General features: G+C 58.9%; 7 protein-coding genes across 7 annotated transcripts; 2 read left to right on the top strand and 5 right to left on the bottom strand.

The window, feature by feature from the left end:
- Positions 1-107: 107 nt before the first annotated feature.
- On the bottom strand, positions 108-2,151 carry SCHCODRAFT_02505241 (uncharacterized protein; the record flags this gene model as incomplete). Its single annotated transcript, XM_050343160.1, has 3 exons — positions 108-553; positions 683-828; positions 863-2,151. 3 exons carry the CDS (start codon positions 2,149-2,151, stop codon positions 108-110), a joined length of 1,881 nt encoding a protein of 626 aa, XP_050199826.1.
- A 627-nt stretch (positions 2,152-2,778) lies between these two features.
- SCHCODRAFT_02630189 (uncharacterized protein) lies at positions 2,779-4,222 on the bottom strand. The gene is made up of 5 exons (XM_050345572.1): positions 3,758-4,222; positions 3,380-3,497; positions 3,295-3,327; positions 3,060-3,245; positions 2,779-3,009 (listed from the first exon to the last, which is right to left on the bottom strand). Exons 2-5 carry the CDS (start codon positions 3,432-3,434, stop codon positions 2,981-2,983), a joined length of 303 nt encoding a protein of 100 aa, XP_050199825.1. The 5' UTR covers positions 3,435-3,497; positions 3,758-4,222; the 3' UTR covers positions 2,779-2,980.
- On the top strand, positions 3,408-4,249 carry SCHCODRAFT_02630187 (uncharacterized protein). Its single transcript, XM_050345571.1, has one exon. It carries the CDS (start codon positions 3,645-3,647, stop codon positions 4,218-4,220), a length of 576 nt encoding a protein of 191 aa, XP_050199824.1. The 5' UTR covers positions 3,408-3,644; the 3' UTR covers positions 4,221-4,249.
- Positions 4,250-4,516: 267 nt separating this feature from the next.
- SCHCODRAFT_02330269 (uncharacterized protein) lies at positions 4,517-5,308 on the top strand. The gene is made up of 2 exons (XM_003030748.2): positions 4,517-4,927; positions 4,986-5,308. The coding sequence occupies exons 1-2, from the start codon at positions 4,755-4,757 to the stop codon at positions 5,296-5,298; spliced, it is 486 nt and encodes a 161-aa protein (XP_003030794.1). The 5' UTR covers positions 4,517-4,754; the 3' UTR covers positions 5,299-5,308.
- A 1,039-nt stretch (positions 5,309-6,347) lies between these two features.
- SCHCODRAFT_02749748 (uncharacterized protein) lies at positions 6,348-9,222 on the bottom strand. Its single transcript, XM_003031129.2, has 5 exons — positions 8,518-9,222; positions 7,810-8,469; positions 7,549-7,668; positions 7,173-7,311; positions 6,348-7,055 (listed from the first exon to the last, which is right to left on the bottom strand). The coding sequence occupies exons 1-5, from the start codon at positions 9,139-9,141 to the stop codon at positions 6,691-6,693; spliced, it is 1,908 nt and encodes a 635-aa protein (XP_003031175.1). The 5' UTR covers positions 9,142-9,222; the 3' UTR covers positions 6,348-6,690.
- Positions 9,223-9,789: 567 nt separating this feature from the next.
- On the bottom strand, positions 9,790-12,080 carry SCHCODRAFT_02545613 (uncharacterized protein). The gene is made up of 5 exons (XM_050343637.1): positions 11,935-12,080; positions 11,829-11,880; positions 10,501-11,780; positions 10,315-10,450; positions 9,790-10,267 (listed from the first exon to the last, which is right to left on the bottom strand). The coding sequence occupies exons 3-5, from the start codon at positions 11,767-11,769 to the stop codon at positions 9,852-9,854; spliced, it is 1,821 nt and encodes a 606-aa protein (XP_050199823.1). The 5' UTR covers positions 11,770-11,780; positions 11,829-11,880; positions 11,935-12,080; the 3' UTR covers positions 9,790-9,851.
- A 468-nt stretch (positions 12,081-12,548) lies between these two features.
- On the bottom strand, positions 12,549-14,666 carry SCHCODRAFT_02600663 (uncharacterized protein; the record flags this gene model as incomplete). Its single annotated transcript, XM_050344039.1, has 7 exons — positions 12,549-13,796; positions 13,854-14,030; positions 14,085-14,138; positions 14,191-14,369; positions 14,425-14,441; positions 14,493-14,534; positions 14,590-14,666. The coding sequence occupies 7 exons, from the start codon at positions 14,664-14,666 to the stop codon at positions 12,549-12,551; spliced, it is 1,794 nt and encodes a 597-aa protein (XP_050199822.1).
- Positions 14,667-16,326: the final 1,660 nt, after the last annotated feature.

The raw sequence follows: 16,326 nt of genomic DNA, 5'->3' as shown, positions 1-16,326 counted from the left end.
ACTCGACCCGACGTACACCCTGCACCCATATCCATCCGCCTCCTCTTCGTCCTCGGGCGCCATGTCGACACGGATGGAGGGCTGCTTCTCAATCAAACCACCACAAACTACGATCCCGCGCTCGCCTCCTCCGAAGCTTTATCATCCTCAACATCAGCCCTGGTCAACTCGTGCGCGAAAGGAAGAACTTGAGTAAAACGGTTCCTCCCCACGGTGATGCTCACTTCCACCGCAATCTGATGCTTGTAGTTCGGATCCGGGATGTCGACAATGGGACTCTCAACGCTCCACATACTAATCCTGCAGCCGTACGCGTCTCTCGAGGTCGTTGGATTGTCCGGGGAGGACTCTCGGGGCCGTTGCGCATCCGCAGACCAACCGAGCTCTGTCTCCCGTCGCTCCTCGCTCGTGAAGTCGACGCGCACACAGAACTGCATCCCAGGTTCGGCGCGCGCACGGGCGGTCAGTTCGTCGCCGAGCCAGTCCGCACGGCGGTCGATAGCCGCCTTCGCGCAGTGTCCGACGAATATGACGTCCTCGACTTTGAGAGCGCCTGAGGGAGAGATAAGTCAGCGATGCTGCGCCGGCAAGCAAAGGGGGCTGGGAATACGCGCATCGGGAGATAGGTCGCAGTCAAGAGGAATGTGTACGCTCAAGATGAACGACAAGATATACAACGCACCGTCTGAGCGGAGAACGCCTGTCGTTCGATAAGTGCAGGTATACCGATGCTCCGCGACCCAGTGAGCGCGCTGACATTCGACCGAGCAATAGAAGACGTCCCCGCACGCGCATGGCTTGACCTCATAGTCGCGATTATCCTGTTTGCTCGAGTCAGTACGCAGGGAGCAGGCGCAATTACGAACGTACACATAAAGCATTGCACCAGCTCACGCGTTTCCACGCCTTTTCTTCGCAGAAGGCCGTGTAAAGCTCCCAGTAAAGGTCGAAGCGGTTCACGAGCGTCCTGAGGTCGGTATACTTCTGTGATATGCTGCTCAGTGCGCCGGGTAGGGCCATACTGTCGCAGCCGCGGCGGAAGGCGCGAAGGACGGCTGGGCACCAGAAGCTATCCTGGAGATGGCGAGCCAGTCGCTGGATGCCCTCCTCGCTTTGCAGAGCGACGCAGTGCTCGAGCATGTACCCGAGAACGCCCTCGTTCAGGGCGCGCACCGTCTGCCGCGTATGCCGAGGGTCCACCACGATATCCGTAAGTAGCTCCACCGCCGTACATGCCGCCACCCTCGACTTCGCTGCTCCGGGACTCTGGAGGCAGACCCGTGCGCCGGACATTACGCTCTCGAGCAGGTCGCGCCCTATGCGCACGCCGGAGAGGTCACCGTATACGAGCACCCTGCGCGCCGCGACGAAGTGCACGTTCCACGTCGAGCCCTCCACGGCCGTTCCCGCGCGCAGCATGAGGCGCGTCTGCGCTTCGATGCAGCGGGGGACACGCGAGAGATGGCCGCCGACGAGGCGCGTGAGCTCGGCGGTGAGCAGCGAGGAGGACTGGGTGGCGCGGGGGAGCAAGATATGGAACAGGCCGAGGATGGCCTCGGAGATGAATTGGGCGGACGAGACGTGTCTGGTTTTGCCGCGCAGGTATGCGGGGTAGGCAAGCCAGAGGTCGAGGACGAGGGTGATGATACGCGGTTGCTGTTCGTCGACGAAGCGGGCGACGTATGGACGACCGCAGTAAAGAATGCTACCGAGGATGCTGCATACTGGAGTCACTTCACTGAGGCTGCCGTCTGGCGGGTAAAGGCCACGAATATAGCCGTGCATGGGATGCATGAAGTCGATCCAGCGGAAGACCTTGTCAAGGGCAATTGGCGGTACGTCAAGGAGCTCTGAGTTATCCGAGTTTGGAGAGCCAAAATGCTTGTATAGCAAAGTTATCGCGGCGAAAGAGGCGAAGACGTTATGAAGTATGTCGTCGTTCTTCCGCACTTCAGATAAGGGCTCGCCGAAAGGGGGTTCGCCTTCCAAGAGGCTGAATGCGACACCCTTGGCGAGTATGGGTCTAATTGTGCGGATTAGGGAGCGATGAGTTGATCCAGGATCTCTCTGCATGAGTTCTTGTAACGCATCTTGGAGGGCGCCGAGGTCGCGAGCGCCGACTCGCTGAAATCGCTCCAGATATGGGAACATGATTATGTACAGTTCTGCCTGTTGAGTTTAGTCAACACCGTGATATAGTAGCAAAATAGGAGGATGGTAGGACCTGAGTGGTTGCCTCTTCACGTCTCCATCGCGCTCGGCCAATACTTGCTTGATGGACGAAGCCAGAAGTAAACCGACACGTGGACCGGGCGCATGACCGAGATGCACGTGCGGTCTAAATACACGCAAATACTCCGCATGTTACCGGCTCCCCTCATCAAAGACAACGGCATCTCGTGCGATGAAGGCGGGGACGTTCTTTGAACTCTTCCTTCCAGTCCTCTCACCCGAGTGACCCACCTGCTCCCCATTCTCGTCAGCCCTGCATTTGAATCCTGGGGACCGAACCGCCGGCTTGTCAGCGCCAAACCCGCGTCCGACTTCCAACTCCCGCTCAATAGAGTCTTTACGTGGATTTGTAGTGGCAGGCACCTTTGTCTCTGACTCATCACCCTGCGGGTCCTCGAAAGTGTTTCTTGCGCAGCTAGCAGTATCGATAGAAGACGGGGGGGTTCAAGTAATGTGAAGTGCCGCACCTTCGGGGCTCACCCATGCGGAGTTTGTGGACAGCCTCATTGCATAGTCTTGAAGTTACTAGGGGAAGATTCCCATCACGTTAACGAGGAAGCTGCATTCTCTGCAACGCGTGGACCTTACTTCGGGCTGAGCTAACAATCTGGACACGCGACGCAATCATCAATGTAGCACGACAGCCCTTTTTTCTACGTTACAAGCTTTTCGGTCGATGACTTATAATTTCCACGGGCTTCTTCATTTCTGGACGCCACCAAGGCGTCGGTTCTTCCATCCTTTGGTTTCAGGCATTCGCGCTCCGGCGAAGAGTGGCTATCCTGACGGTCAGTCTCGTCAAGTAGTTACATACACGAATAGCTCACCAGCTTCGAAGAGCTTGTTTAGTGCTTCCTCATGCGCTTTGGCTGCCTCCTCCAGAGCCTCCTCGTCCTCGCGCGACTGCTGGATATGCTGATTGGCATAGCCGCGCGCCGCAATTGCATGGTGAGGGGTCTCAGTCTCGTCTTCGCTATCGGAGCGCGGCGTGCTCGGTGGGACGCCCTCGGGGTCTAAGGTCCATTCAGCTTTCCTCGCCCATAACACCGTCGAGGTACGCACCGGAAACTGGTCTGCCAAAACCGGCCAACTGCTCTGAAGGCCCGAGACTCAACCTGATTCCGTGAAGAAAGACGAGTCCACGTACTTCGAGGCGCGGTCCCTCCATTTGAGCGGCGAGCGGTAGCCTTGGTGCGGGCCATGGCGGTAGTTGGAGAAGAGTGAGGAGCGAAAGGATCTCGACAACGACATTTATACCACGTATCCTGCCGTGTGAGTCGTCAGTCGGGCACGGGCACCCGTCAATTCGGCGCTGAGCTTCTCTCGCAGCAGGACCCCAGTAATGCGCCGCTCTCGCCCCACGTATTCCCATCCTCTGTATACACTCCCTCATCCGTTTCCACCCTCTTTTCATGTTCACCTTCCCATCCGCCCCGCTGCGCCACGTCAAGACACAGAAGCGCCCCATCCTGACCCAGCAGCACTTGCTTGCGACCTCCATGTCCCAACAAATACGAGAGCTCACCATCATCTTCATCCCGGACCCGCCGCTTGCCCACACAGTCACCTCGTCCAAGAAAGGCACCCCGTTCGAGATGGCTCGACTATTCGACCCCGAGTCTGCGAAGCACCTCTTCCAATCGGCCCCCGGATGCTGGCTTGAGAAAGAGCGGGCTGAATCTGCAGACGACGGCGAGGAGAATGCTGATGCCAGCCACGAACTCGTCGAAGATCGCCGGCAACTCGTCAACGACGGCAGAGAGACCGTCGACGCCAGCAAAGAAGCCGCTCACGCTGGCGAAGGGATCACTGACGCCGCCGAGGATACCGCTGAAGGCGGTCAAAATAGCCGTATCGCCCGCGATATGATCATCTGGGAGTGGGTGAGTATATGTGAACGCCAACAGTCCGTCAAGTATAACGACCAAAACTGCAGGCATACCTCCCCGAAACATGGCGTACGCTATCCGAGGCTAGAGAGGACCTAACCGTCAACGTCGTAGGCATGGAATATCCTCACTTCATGGGCGCAATCATGTCTCGCAGCGAGGAGAATGACGCTTGGCGCACGCTTCTCGACGCAGATCTCGTCGTCGTCGGGGCCGCGCTCAACGAGGACTTCATGTTCGTTGTTCATGTCCTTATGCGTCGATCAACGAACTGCACCTGACGCGCCCACAGGAACCCACTCTATCTGCTGAACCACGATCCCCAGGGCCTGCAGCGCTACCTCAACGGTATGGACATCCTGGCGGAGCACACCCCTATCTGGCCGCTCCCAGAGGCGCTCCGGCAACAAGTTCCTTCTCGCCAGGACCCTGGATCAAATTGCGACAGAAGTCACTCATACGCCGAGGCCGCGGACCCGCCCTCTGCCAACTGGTCCTGTCGGATGCGTCAGCGCAGGATTCATCCCCAAGAGGGGATACTCGGCGCATTCAGATCATGTCATACTCGGCTGGCGGACGGGCAGCGATGATCTGCTGTCGGCCCTAAAGCCTTCCGGTTCAGCCCTTATCGACATGACCTGGCACGAGCAAGAATATGTCCACACCCTCCGGAACCCCCAGTACGGAGAGCTTCGCTGCTACGTGATTGGTGGAAGGATGAGTCGCGTTCTAAAGACGGTCCCAATAGGAGATAAAGAGCTTCAATGCAGGGCCATAGTTGGACTGCCGACCCTGCAATATTTATTGTGAGCGAGGTGACATGGACGTTGAGAACAATCCTCACCTTCATCTTCCGAACCGCAGGGATGATCACAGAGGGCAGAACGTCGATGACGATACCGGTAATGCAGGCATGAGCGAGTTGGAAGGATTCGTGCTCGCTACCCATGCCGCGCTGGTGGAAAAGGAAAAGAAGACGCTGGGCTTGACGCGCACGGACTTGGAAGTGCTCTGTAGGATCGATGTTGGGGTTTGGATGGCTGAGTCTGCTGCGCACTATTTCGTGCTCGAGGTCGAGCGCGGACTTACCACCTGCATGTTCGCTTTCGAGGACCCGGAGGGTGCTGCTGCCGACATTGAAGAGGTAGCGGAATTACTGCTGAATTGGGTAGGGTAGTGCATGTATTGCATTTTGTACTAAGGGCCAAACGATACGAAGTAAACGCCCTCGACCGAAGGCATGTCGCTTGTGAAAGCCGCTGAAACAGGCATATGGCGAAGCGGTTGCTTCCAGCCATACCTACCGCTACTGCTGGGCCTGAAAGGAGAGGTCAGCGCGATAGCGCGAAGGAAGGGGGGCGTCGACGCACGTTGAGATCAGGAAGTTCTTGTAACTTGTACAGATTGCTGTATGCTTCCTCGGCTTCCGCACGCTCCGGGCAGCATATCCCAAGTTCGATTCCAAGCGCCGCGCGTCGCTGCTCAGCGAGGAATATCAAGAGGGCTTGTTCAAAAGCGCCGAGCTTCTCAAAGCTGATCTGAGGTACAGGACTGTATCGTAGCATGAGTCTACCGTCGATCACGACAAGCTCGGCACGCACCTGCTTCCCCAATGAGGGACCGCGTATCAAGAAGTGATACGCGTCATTCAGACTCGCATAGTTTCCCCAATGAGTATAGATGGAGCGAGGGGACCCAATTTGCGCAAGAGACCACGATTGCCTGCGTTTGCTCCAAAGACCTGCATATATGCGTCGATATTGCGAGCGATGCGAAGCTTATTGCTGTCTGGAGGGACCTCTTTGAAGAACCAAAGTCAGGAAGAACCAAGAAAATCACATCGGACGTCGACATGAAGGTTAGAAGGAAGCGAGATGATGGCAGGCGACGAATCTTCGGCCCGCGACGCACGTGGTGGGATGTCCGAAATGGGAAGTCTTTGTTCTCTTTCCGGCCGTCGTGCGCGCACTTGGGTACTTCTACATTCCTCAATCCCCCCAGACCAGTCGTTATAGCGCCAAATTTTCACGGATTCCATAGGCTACTATGTATGTAGTGTGGGTCATGATTCAGACGAGTATTTCCCGGCCCTTGGCCGCCCGCATAAGAGGAGGCCAGTGAGCCCCGCTCTGCATCGTGATGTCCGTCACTGATGGTGCAGCGGCAGCGAGCAGACACTACTCGCCTAGCTCCGGGAGCACATGCTGCCCTATGATGGCCACTCACCGCTGCTGCCGTATCATGCTCTGCGTTGCGCGCAACGCTCAGATCGAGCGATGCACATTCAGCCTGGTAGATCAACGCTGAGTTCATGCACTCTCCGTGTGTGCGCATCGTGAGCTCCCAATACGCGGACATGGCGGTTTCGCCCGTCTCAGCTGACCAACCAAGGTCAAGTGCAGGAAACCCTCGAAGATCCAGAGCCAAAGCCATCGACAAGAAGCCATGCGCTTATCGACAAGCAGGCGTCCCAGGGCAGAGGCTTTGCAAGAAATTGCAAGTTCCTGGCTGCGGTTCAGGATTCCGCGCGGACCAAGAGAGTCGACGTTGAGCCGGCCGTGACCAGAGCCTACAACCCCAACGACCCCTTGAAGTACGCCGCATCATACGAAAACGGCAGGACGCGCCGCTCCTGCCTCTGGCCAAGTGGGATCTTGACTTCGACAAGCACTCGGCGCGGCACGTCAACGCCGACGATCCCCGACTTAATGGGCTCGACAGCAGCTGATGAGCTCGCCGCGTACACGTCATGCGTGGGCGCCACATCGGTGAGGTTGACAAGAATGATAGGCTGCTTGGTCGACTGCTTGGACTTGTCCTTCTTCCCGCTGAGCTTCAACGCCGATATGTGCATCCCGACCGCCGTCCGGTTCGTCGCGATGTAGTGCCGCGCCACGGCGCACACGAAGAGCGCATCAGAGAGGGAGAGGGCGCCTGGTAAAGAAGGTTAAAGAGGCAAAGCGTTGAGAGGGAGGTAGATGGTCGAGGGGAACGGTCGAACACAGAGGGAAGTCGGTCGGTGTACGAATGCTCATATTATCAAAGACTCACCTCCCAGCCCCCAAACACCCTCCTCCGCGAGGCACTCCCCGCGGTGCCGCGCGTCCCAGTCCGCGCGCTGGCAGCTCCGCGAGCAGTAGAACGCGTCTCCGCACGGGCACGCGCGCACGAGGCGGTCGTGGGCAGAGGGCTGGAGGGAGGATGAGTATGATTGACTAAAAGCCAGTCAGGATAGTCGGCCAGCGCCGATGAGGAAGGAGCGCACGACTCGGAAGTAAGGGCGGATGACGACTCGGAAGTGGGGGCCGGCGTCGACTAGGAAGTAGGGGTTTGCGGCGACGCAGAAGTAGGGGCAAACGACAACTCATAAGGGCCGACGACGACGACAGCGGGCAATGATCAAAGACGTGCGCAGTGTACAACTCACCTCCTCCCGGTTCGCGCACTCCATTACCTCCTGCCACTCGCGCTTCTTGTGGCTGTGCAAGTACACCTCGCGCGCTGCATTCCACGCGCGCGCGACGTCCTGCCAGGTCGCGGTCGGAGTCTGGGGCAGTAATTTAGGCTCGGTGTATACGCGGGATGAATGGATGGGGCAGGTGCGGTTGGTGTGATTGAGCGACGAAGATGGTGGGATAAGGGAGCATAGCTGATGGAATGGAACGGAGGGCCGGTAAAAGACACCCACCTGGACTCCCCTCGCCTTCGCCCCCTTCTTCGGTGACACAATCTGCCCCACATCCCACGGCTGCGTCTGGCGCCCATAGAACGCGCGCACGACGCGCACTTGCGACAGGCCCGCGCACATAAGCCGCGCGAGCGCGGAGTGGTCGTACAAGCTCGCCGGCTTCCCGTCCGACGCCGTCTGCAGAGGCCCAGCAGCGCCCTCGAGACTTCGCAGCAGATCTCCCGCCCCCGCGCCCACCGCGCGCGCCAGCAGACGGCTGCCGTCCGAGATGCGGCCGAGAAGGAGCGCGAGGACCTGCGCCGCGCACCGCGCTGCGTCTTGCGAGTCGCGCACCTGCGCGTCGGGCATGTCCTGCGCCTGCACGCACTTGAGCCCCGCGGCGACCAGGGCGGTGGCGATGCGGGAAGGGAGCTGGGAGGAGCGGGAAGAGCCCGGGCGCCAGATTGGGTCGCGTCCCAAGAGGCCGGACTCGAGGCCGAAGAGGCCGCCTAGTAGCGCGTAGTGGCCCTCCCAGATCCTGGCGACGAGCAGCGGCATGATCGAGATCCGGGTGAGGAACTCGGTCTGCTCGGCGGCGGCGAGGTAGAGCGTGCGCCTGCGCCCAGCGACGCGCTTAAGAATAGAGCGGAAGAGGGAGACGGACTCCTCGTCGGCGTGCGGCTGAGGTGGATGAGCGGCGGTCTACACCCGATCGGCAAGGAAGCGCACCTTGAGCTCATTCCCGAGCAGATTGTACACAGCGTGCGCGACGACGATCGCGGAGTGCGACGTGCCGGACTCGTCCATCGCGGAGCGCGGGACGTAGCGCGGGAAGTGGAGCCACAGCTCGAGCGCCTGCGCCGCGAAGTCCTCGTGCTCGAGGATGAAGGGCCGCACGTACGCGGGGTCCGCCTCCGCGATCGACATGTACGCCTGCGCGAGGCCCGTCACCTCGCGCCCCGTCGACCAGTGCCCCCGGGAGGTCGTCAGCCGCCCGCGCGCGGGGTGCAGGAGCGCGCCCCACTTCACGATGTGCGGCCACATCGCGCGCATGGGGGGCTGGAGGCTGCGGAGGCGCGACGCCGCGTCCCACACGACGGTGAAGACGGTGAAGGTGGTGAGCACGACCGCGATCACGTCGCTGTCCGCGTCTTGGTCCGCGGTGGGGGGCGGGTTGGAGAGGAGGGTGGGGAAGGGATTGCTCGCGAGGAGGCGGGTGATCTTGGCGAGTGCGCTCTGCTGGTTGTTGCCGGGCGCATATGGGCGATCGCCAGCGAGTTCGTGACCGAGGTCGCGGATGGCGCGAAGGTTGTGATACTCGGCGTTCAGCAGGGGGTCGGCAGGACCGTTCATGGTGATAAGGCGAGCGCCGGACGCGTATTGCAGTCAGCCTGAACGGTGTCGGTGATTGTCCTGATTGAGGATGCGCGATCGCTTCGTGGGCGATTGTTTGCCGGGGGCCTTTCGCGGGCCGTCTGCCGAGTCTCCTTTCGGGATGTTCCATCGCGGTTGTCTCTGGCGTCCACCACTCGTCTCGAAAACGATACGGCCATGCTTCTGTTGAACGATGTGGTGGTTGTATACTGAGAACGCTCATCATCTGAATAGGTCCGCACGCTAATATCACCCTCTCGTGGCAAGCGCGAGCGCTAGTAGTTACTGATAGGCCCAAAATTACTCGCTGTCGGACTTTTGATCTGCTCAAAAATCATGTAGACCTCGCAGACGTTAGTCCCGGCGCGAACGACGATATTTCCGTCACTAACCCAGGTGCTCTAGACCTGAGACGTGTCCATCAGGTCTTGAGCGTGATACAGTCGTGCTAGCCTCCACAGAATATGGCCTGTATGCTGTCTGATCCAACGGGGACCAACACCCTCGCGTCAGAGTCTTCTCGCGGGTCTTGAGTTGCGGGGCATACGCATAGAGAAGGCGCGCCGCCGCACAACTCAAAGGCAAAAGAACCGATGTCATCCAGTCCGACTTGCGTGCGCGAAATGTCGACGCATTTGTGCATGGGCGAGCGAGGATAGAAGGATTGAGAGAGCTGTAACCCATGCACATCATTCCATTGACTGTAACTGTTGCACATAGTAAACGACTGGCAACGTCCTGATGATCATCTCGGCCTTCAATTCGAAGCGCACGTCCACCACGAACTTGTCCGGATCCACCTCCTCGTGGGTTTCTCGTAACAGGAACCGAAAGTCAAAGTCGCCCCGGCCTTGGGTCGGAGGGCTGAAGAGGTCGAAGGCGATGTAAACCTCGAGAGGCATGTCCGGCGCCAACAGCGGATCCGGCGTGCCACGACCCGCCTTCCATGATTCCGTAATTTCCTGCCAGAATTCTTCTTTTGTTGGCGGATTTATGATCCGTTGCGCGGCCGAGATGACACCTTCGACGATGCAGTCTCGCTGCGCGACGATTATCGAGTGTATCATGCGGACAATATCTCGCATGTCGGAAAGGGTGATTGTGTCTGGGGACGCTGATGAATGGATGACCGCGGACAGGCAAAGTGCATACCTCCAATCCCCCAGACGCCATCATTCGAGCGACATGTTTTGCTATGCACTGCACGCCAATGTTGTCTTTGGCATTCAACCGAGCAGTAAAAGGCCTCGCCGCATGGGCAGTATCGGAGAGCGTGCTCGTGCGAGTCCTGAAGGAAGGTGGTGAGTACGAGGATTGTGTGTGACACGACACGCATACAGCAAGACTATTCGAGCATTGCAGAAAGCTATTGAAACGTTCCTTCGCAACCTCATCCGTGCACTCGTCCCATCGACGTCGAAAGAACTGTACCAGGCCTGGGAACTCGCGCTCGATAGGCGATTTTCGATTGCCTGCGTCGCCAAGTTCCGCGCCATGCTTGCGATGTAGCGCCCGGAGGACGGAGGGGAAGACGAGACTCGCGCGCATGTGCAGGAGGATGATGTCAGAGTCGTCTTCCGGGGCCCCACCGCCGCCTCGGATACCGGCGGCGTGGGCGCGAGCCATGAACCCAAGCACATCCACCTCGATCGCGCAGACATAGCCACGCGGACAACTGGCAGCACCCAAGAAGAGCATGCGGAGCGCCATGATGGCGTCTCTCACCGCGGACGTGTACCCTTCGTGGAGGCACAGCGTCGCCGCCTCGATGATGCGCCGATACATCCCGCGGGGGAGAGGGCGGAAAGGACGGAATCTGCCGATCAAGTTTTTCGTCGTGCCGACCAGGAGGAAGTGCGTCTCCCATGCCTGCCGTCGCGCATCTCCTCGCCGCATGAGGGCGAGGAACTTCATGTGGCCTACGAGACAGCGATACAGCCCCCGCGAGTCCGGCACAGTGCGGAGCAGCTCTGCGAAGAGGATGATGGCCGCCTCGTTGGCCAGCGAGAATTTGAACATGCTTTTCACAGTGTTCGAGAGCATCAGGGCGACGGCAGGTGCGGTGCCGTCAGCCAAGGACTGCGAGAAGTACGAGGGCATGTGAACCCAGAGGTCGACGGCGAGGAAAAGAGTGCGTGGGTTGGAGAAAAGATATGGCATGAGATCAGTCTTTTTGTCGAGCGAAGAGAGGATTTTCGTGATCGCCACGTTGAGCGTTAGCACCAAGTCCTGCTCCGCGGGCGTCGAAGCAGGTAAACGACGGTGCATAGGATGTAGGACTTCGACCCAGCTAAAAACACGGTTGACGTGGACCGGATCCTTGCTGAGATTGAGGTTCCGCTCGTTGCAGAAAAGATCTATCCATTGTGCGTATGCTTCGAATGAGTGACGTAGAGCCCGAACTCGGGATGCCTCGAACAGAGTATCGGATGGAATCAATTCAGGGTCTTCGTCGAGCAGAGAGAACGCGATGCCGCGTGCCACGATGGCCTCGCAGCGAGAGAGTAGGGGTTGCAAGTCTCCTTGCGCCGATACGGTGTCCCGGGCCCGCTCGAACAACGACTGCAATCTAGCGAGCTCTTGGTCGACTCGGCGATATCGTGCCATCTAAGCGTTCCCTGCTAATACGTCAGAAGCGGTTGGTACGTTCAAGGCACCAGGCATACTGGGAGCTGTGCTCTGGAAAGTGTTCCTTGGGGTGAGTGCAGGAATAGAGATCTGGAAGATCGAAACAGAATCAAGATATGTCACGATCACATTACCATAACGCACATTGAGTGACCCGATGATTGCAGTCGACACAACTAGCAGCGTTGGTTTCATGGCTTCTAAGGGACTGTCACGCCATATTCGATGTCAGCAACTCGTATCCCACGTAGATTCGTCTCGCTAGGTACAGCGACAGGACGATGAAGGCGAAGAGCAACAGTCGATGTCACGCTGAAGCATTATGTGGCGTCAAGGTTTTGCGCGACTGTTCGAACGGGATGCGGTGCGAGTCAGCAGCAGGTCAGTCGATGATATATTCCAAGAAGTGGTACGTGTATACATTAAATATGGCTTGAGATTCATATTATCATTAGTAATTTCGTGCCAATCAACAGCGTCTTCGACGCGGAGTAAAATCCAAGAGGTACCAGGTAGTCGCTGAGATCCAAGAAGTAGAGTATTTGAGTAGATAGTGCGCGCATGAGGATAGCAGCAGGCGGTGGCAGATAGAGAGGGATGTTTGTAGAGAGGGAATCCAGCAGGCGGCGTCAAGGACTAGGTTCCATCGGACTGCCTGCACGTTGCATCACACTTGAGCGCGGTAAGTCTTGACACCGGCGAGGCGCCTGTCGGTATGGACACAGCCAAACCTAACGTGCCGTTCGACATTTTCAGAGCTAGTCGAGCTCCGACTCTCGTGGCACAGCTCGCCTCTCGTCGGGCCCCGGACTTGGAGACGCCGACACCGTCAACCGCACCACGGGCTTCCGAGGCGGCGTCCTTGAGCGACCTCGGCGTCTCGCTCGCATGGTCTTCGTTGGACGACTGGACTTCGAAGCCGCGTCGCGGCCGGACTGCGACCGCTGCTGAAGGCTGACCTGCAAGCGGCGCTCGGGAAAGGGAAAAGCCTCCTTCTGAGACACCGATGAACTGCAAGCCGTCGACGAGGTCCGCGAGCCAGACGAGCATGCCGACCTCTTCGGCTGCGACGACGACGGTGCCTCCTCCTCCTGAGACTTGCGCTTCTTCCGCAGCGGCTTGGCCTTCGCTAACGTCCGCCTCGCGACGTGCAACGGGTCCTGCACCGTAGCGTACACCTGCGCCTCGCCGTCCTCCTCCTTCTTCACCGTCGCCTGCAGAAGCCTGGCGAGCTCGTCGTCCGACTTGTCTGCGAACACGTCGCCGGCTGCCTCTCCGCCGTCGAGCTCGTCGCTGTCCGACTTGCCGTCGTCGAGCGCGTGCTCAACCGCCATCTGTTCGCCCAGCGTGTCGTCCGACTTGTCGTCATCAAGTACCTGGTCATCCTTCCCATCGTCGAGCGCCGCACCGTTCGCCATCTCCTCGGCCTCTTCATCATCCCCCATCTCAACAGACGCTGGAGCGTCCAACTCCTCGTCGTCCGCGTGCCCGCCATTCACCTCTTTGTCTCCCGCCTGTCCGTCGACCGATACGTCTTCGGCCTCGTCCACGTCCAGCTCGTGGTCCGAGGAGCCGGCCTCGACCTCATCATGGGAAGAGCCCTCCACCTCGCTCCCGCTAGATTGGTCCGTCTTCCCCTGCGACCCACCCGCCATCGTCGTCGTCGTGCTCGACTTCCCCTGGAGACCCCTCCTCAACAAGCGGCCGCTCCTGAATGTCGACGGTAGCTCTCCCTCCAGCGGCGATGTCGGCTTGCCCGCCAACTCCTTTGCCTTCCCTCCCCTCGCGGTCTTCTCTCCCCTCGCGGTCTTCTCTCCCCTCGTAGTCTTCGTCCTCCCGCTCTTCGACGTCGTCGCCTCCCCGCCCTCCCACGCATCAGGCATCTCCTCCCACTCCTTCTCTGGCCGCTTGCGCTTCCTCGCCGGCGCGCCATCGATAACGGCCTGCGCCTCCGCGACCGCAGACGCGTTGGACTGCAGCTTCTTCGCCGAACCCTTGGTCGTGCCCTACATCGAGTCGGACATTGTCAGTCAGATTGTCAGATAGACGCAGCGCATCCGCACCTTCCTCTCCACCAACAGTCGCGGCTGCGCTCGCCCGCCCTCGTACACCTTCGGCTCTAGCTCGTCATTGGCCCGCTCAGGCTGCCGCGCGCGGTCGATGCGCTCCAGATCCTGCAGCAAGCGCGGCGAGAGCTCCGGCATGCCGTGCTCGGGGTCAAGGGGTTGGTCGGGGAGGCGCTGAAGGAAAAGCTTGTCAATGGCATGAACGATGAAAGGACACGAACGACGCACGACCAGGTGGAACCGACAGCGAAGGAACCCGTCTGGCGCGCGCGCTTGCCAGGCCTACAAGATGAATGATCAGCAAGGAGGAGGATATCAGTTGGCGGGTACGTACATTCACAACCATCCAGCACCCGTCGTAACGATACCCCTTCGTCGGTCCGTAGCGCGTCCTCCAGCCGCGACAAACGCGCACTTCGGCGCCCGACTGCCAGCACGCGCGCAGGCCAGCATTGCCGCGGCTGTCCCAAGATTGATCGAAGCTATGTTCTGTGCAGAGGCGTGCGCGTCCACCTGGATGAGGAGAAAGTGGTGAGAGGGTGGTACATTGTGGCGGAAGGACGCGCACCCTGGCCGTCCATGATGCTGGGGACTTCGGTCAGTGAGAGTGGTATTGTAAGGAGGAGACGGACACACATTTGGTTCGGCGCTTCCCCATCCCCTGAGTATCCCGAGTTTCTGGAGTCAACGACGCGTCAGAGTCAGGAAGGGAAGCATGAAGTACGCAACGCACAGCACGACCGATGTTGCTCCCGACGCCTTCCCCGCAATGCCCGCCTGCGTTGAGCAGTGAACGCCGCGCGCGCACATTTCGTCGAAGCTCTTGAACCATTGAAAGCAGGGGATATCGTCCAGAGCTCCAACATGGTCGCTGATAATGCGGCGGCGCGTCAGCGAGCGCTGGAGGTATTGCGGACTACGCACGATGGGTAGGTCGATATTTTCTGAATCTTCTTCCTTCCCGAATGCTGTTTCTTCGCAGACGGCAATGCTTGCGGCTTCGACGTCGAGGGGGGCGCGAGGACGCGCTTACGGGTGGACTTCCGTCTTGCAGTCGACTTCGGCGCTTTCGCGGACGCCCGCGCGCCTTTCGCCATAGTTGGGAGCTTTCAAAGCTGTAAAGCCAATGTGCAGGTGTCTATAGTTCGAGATAATGGTATAAATCAGAGTGAATTCGAGCTTCACGTCGAGATGGAGGGATGTGAGTGTTCGCCCGGGAGTAATGAGCAGCTATCCAATCGCCACGTGGGAGCGCCACATATGTGGACTTCAACCTGGGTAGCTGGCCGCTGTTTCTCACTACATCACTGCACCATCACCAGATCGACGCATAGCTGCCAGCTTTGCGTCCTTGTTTTGGCCTTTAGTGTGTATGACTTCACGAAACAAAGGTTCCTCACATGACTCGCATCGGGGCAAGCCGATGCGTTTCCGTAAGTCAATCTTAGCGGTTGAGTTGAACGCAAGAACACACGCTGAACACCAGATAGCGCCGGGAAACCCGGTTTATGCCAAGGCATGGGAAGAAGAGGATAGCCTACTGGACTCTCTGAATGAGCTCAGGGAGAGCGTCGGGGTCTCTTCGTATGACGCTATCGCTAAGCTCTCCGCCCCGTCGCTGGCTCCTGGTAAACCTGCCGCCGCAAAGATCAGGTCCATTCTCGCAAAAGGCCATATCTTTTCGGCACTCTCTAGCGATACACCACCGGAATCTGAAGTCATATACTGGGACGATGGCCGCGCCGTGTCGATCCTCAATGCCTTCGACCTCCTTGGGGGTGTAGTTGCCGTCGCGCGCTCATCGCCAGCATTTGCACATCTCGAGCGGACGTTCCCTCGTGACCTTTGGCAAAATTTCATTCGCTGGGTCGAGTATCTATATCCAGCCTATGGCCGGTGTTACGAGAAGGAAATCGGTGGGCTCAACGTCGTTGCTGCCATCTACTGCGCCTTCGAAGCGATCAGCCGCCTGGATACGGATGGTTGGCGTATACTTCTCACTACTCCCGCTGCTCTCCCTCTTCTCTGTGACGCCTGGATGAACTTCGATGTGCACGTGGAGGCGAGTGACCCGTTTGCGACTGCATGTGTCGTCCGCATAATCAACGCGATGGACCACCTACACCAAAGTTTGAACGACGCAGGCGAAGCAACCCGGGCTGCATTCATCACAGAAGTCCACCGTTTATGCAGATACGATAACGCTCGACTGTGGCGCCGTATTGCCCGGCAGACCCACTATCTCACGCGCTTATCCCCTATCCCTGGCTACGACGGGCTCTGGACTGCTTACTTCCGCATCACTGGCTTCCTCGCTGCCGTCATCGACTTTCGTGTCGAGCGCCACTCCCGCAAGACCATGGATAAAGTCATGTTAGCTGTGCGCACTTGCCTGACGAGGAAGGAGTGGCACGACTGCATGGACAACGCCGTCACCCTGCTCTATCGCATGGTCGCAGGCGGCGAGGAC

The sequence above is a fragment of the Schizophyllum commune genome (assembly GCF_000143185.2).
Source record: "Schizophyllum commune H4-8 unplaced genomic scaffold SCHCOscaffold_7, whole genome shotgun sequence".
NCBI lineage: Eukaryota > Fungi > Basidiomycota > Agaricomycetes > Agaricales > Schizophyllaceae > Schizophyllum > Schizophyllum commune.
Note: the sequence above shows the minus strand (reverse complement) of the source record. Positions and strands in the feature narration are given on the sequence as shown.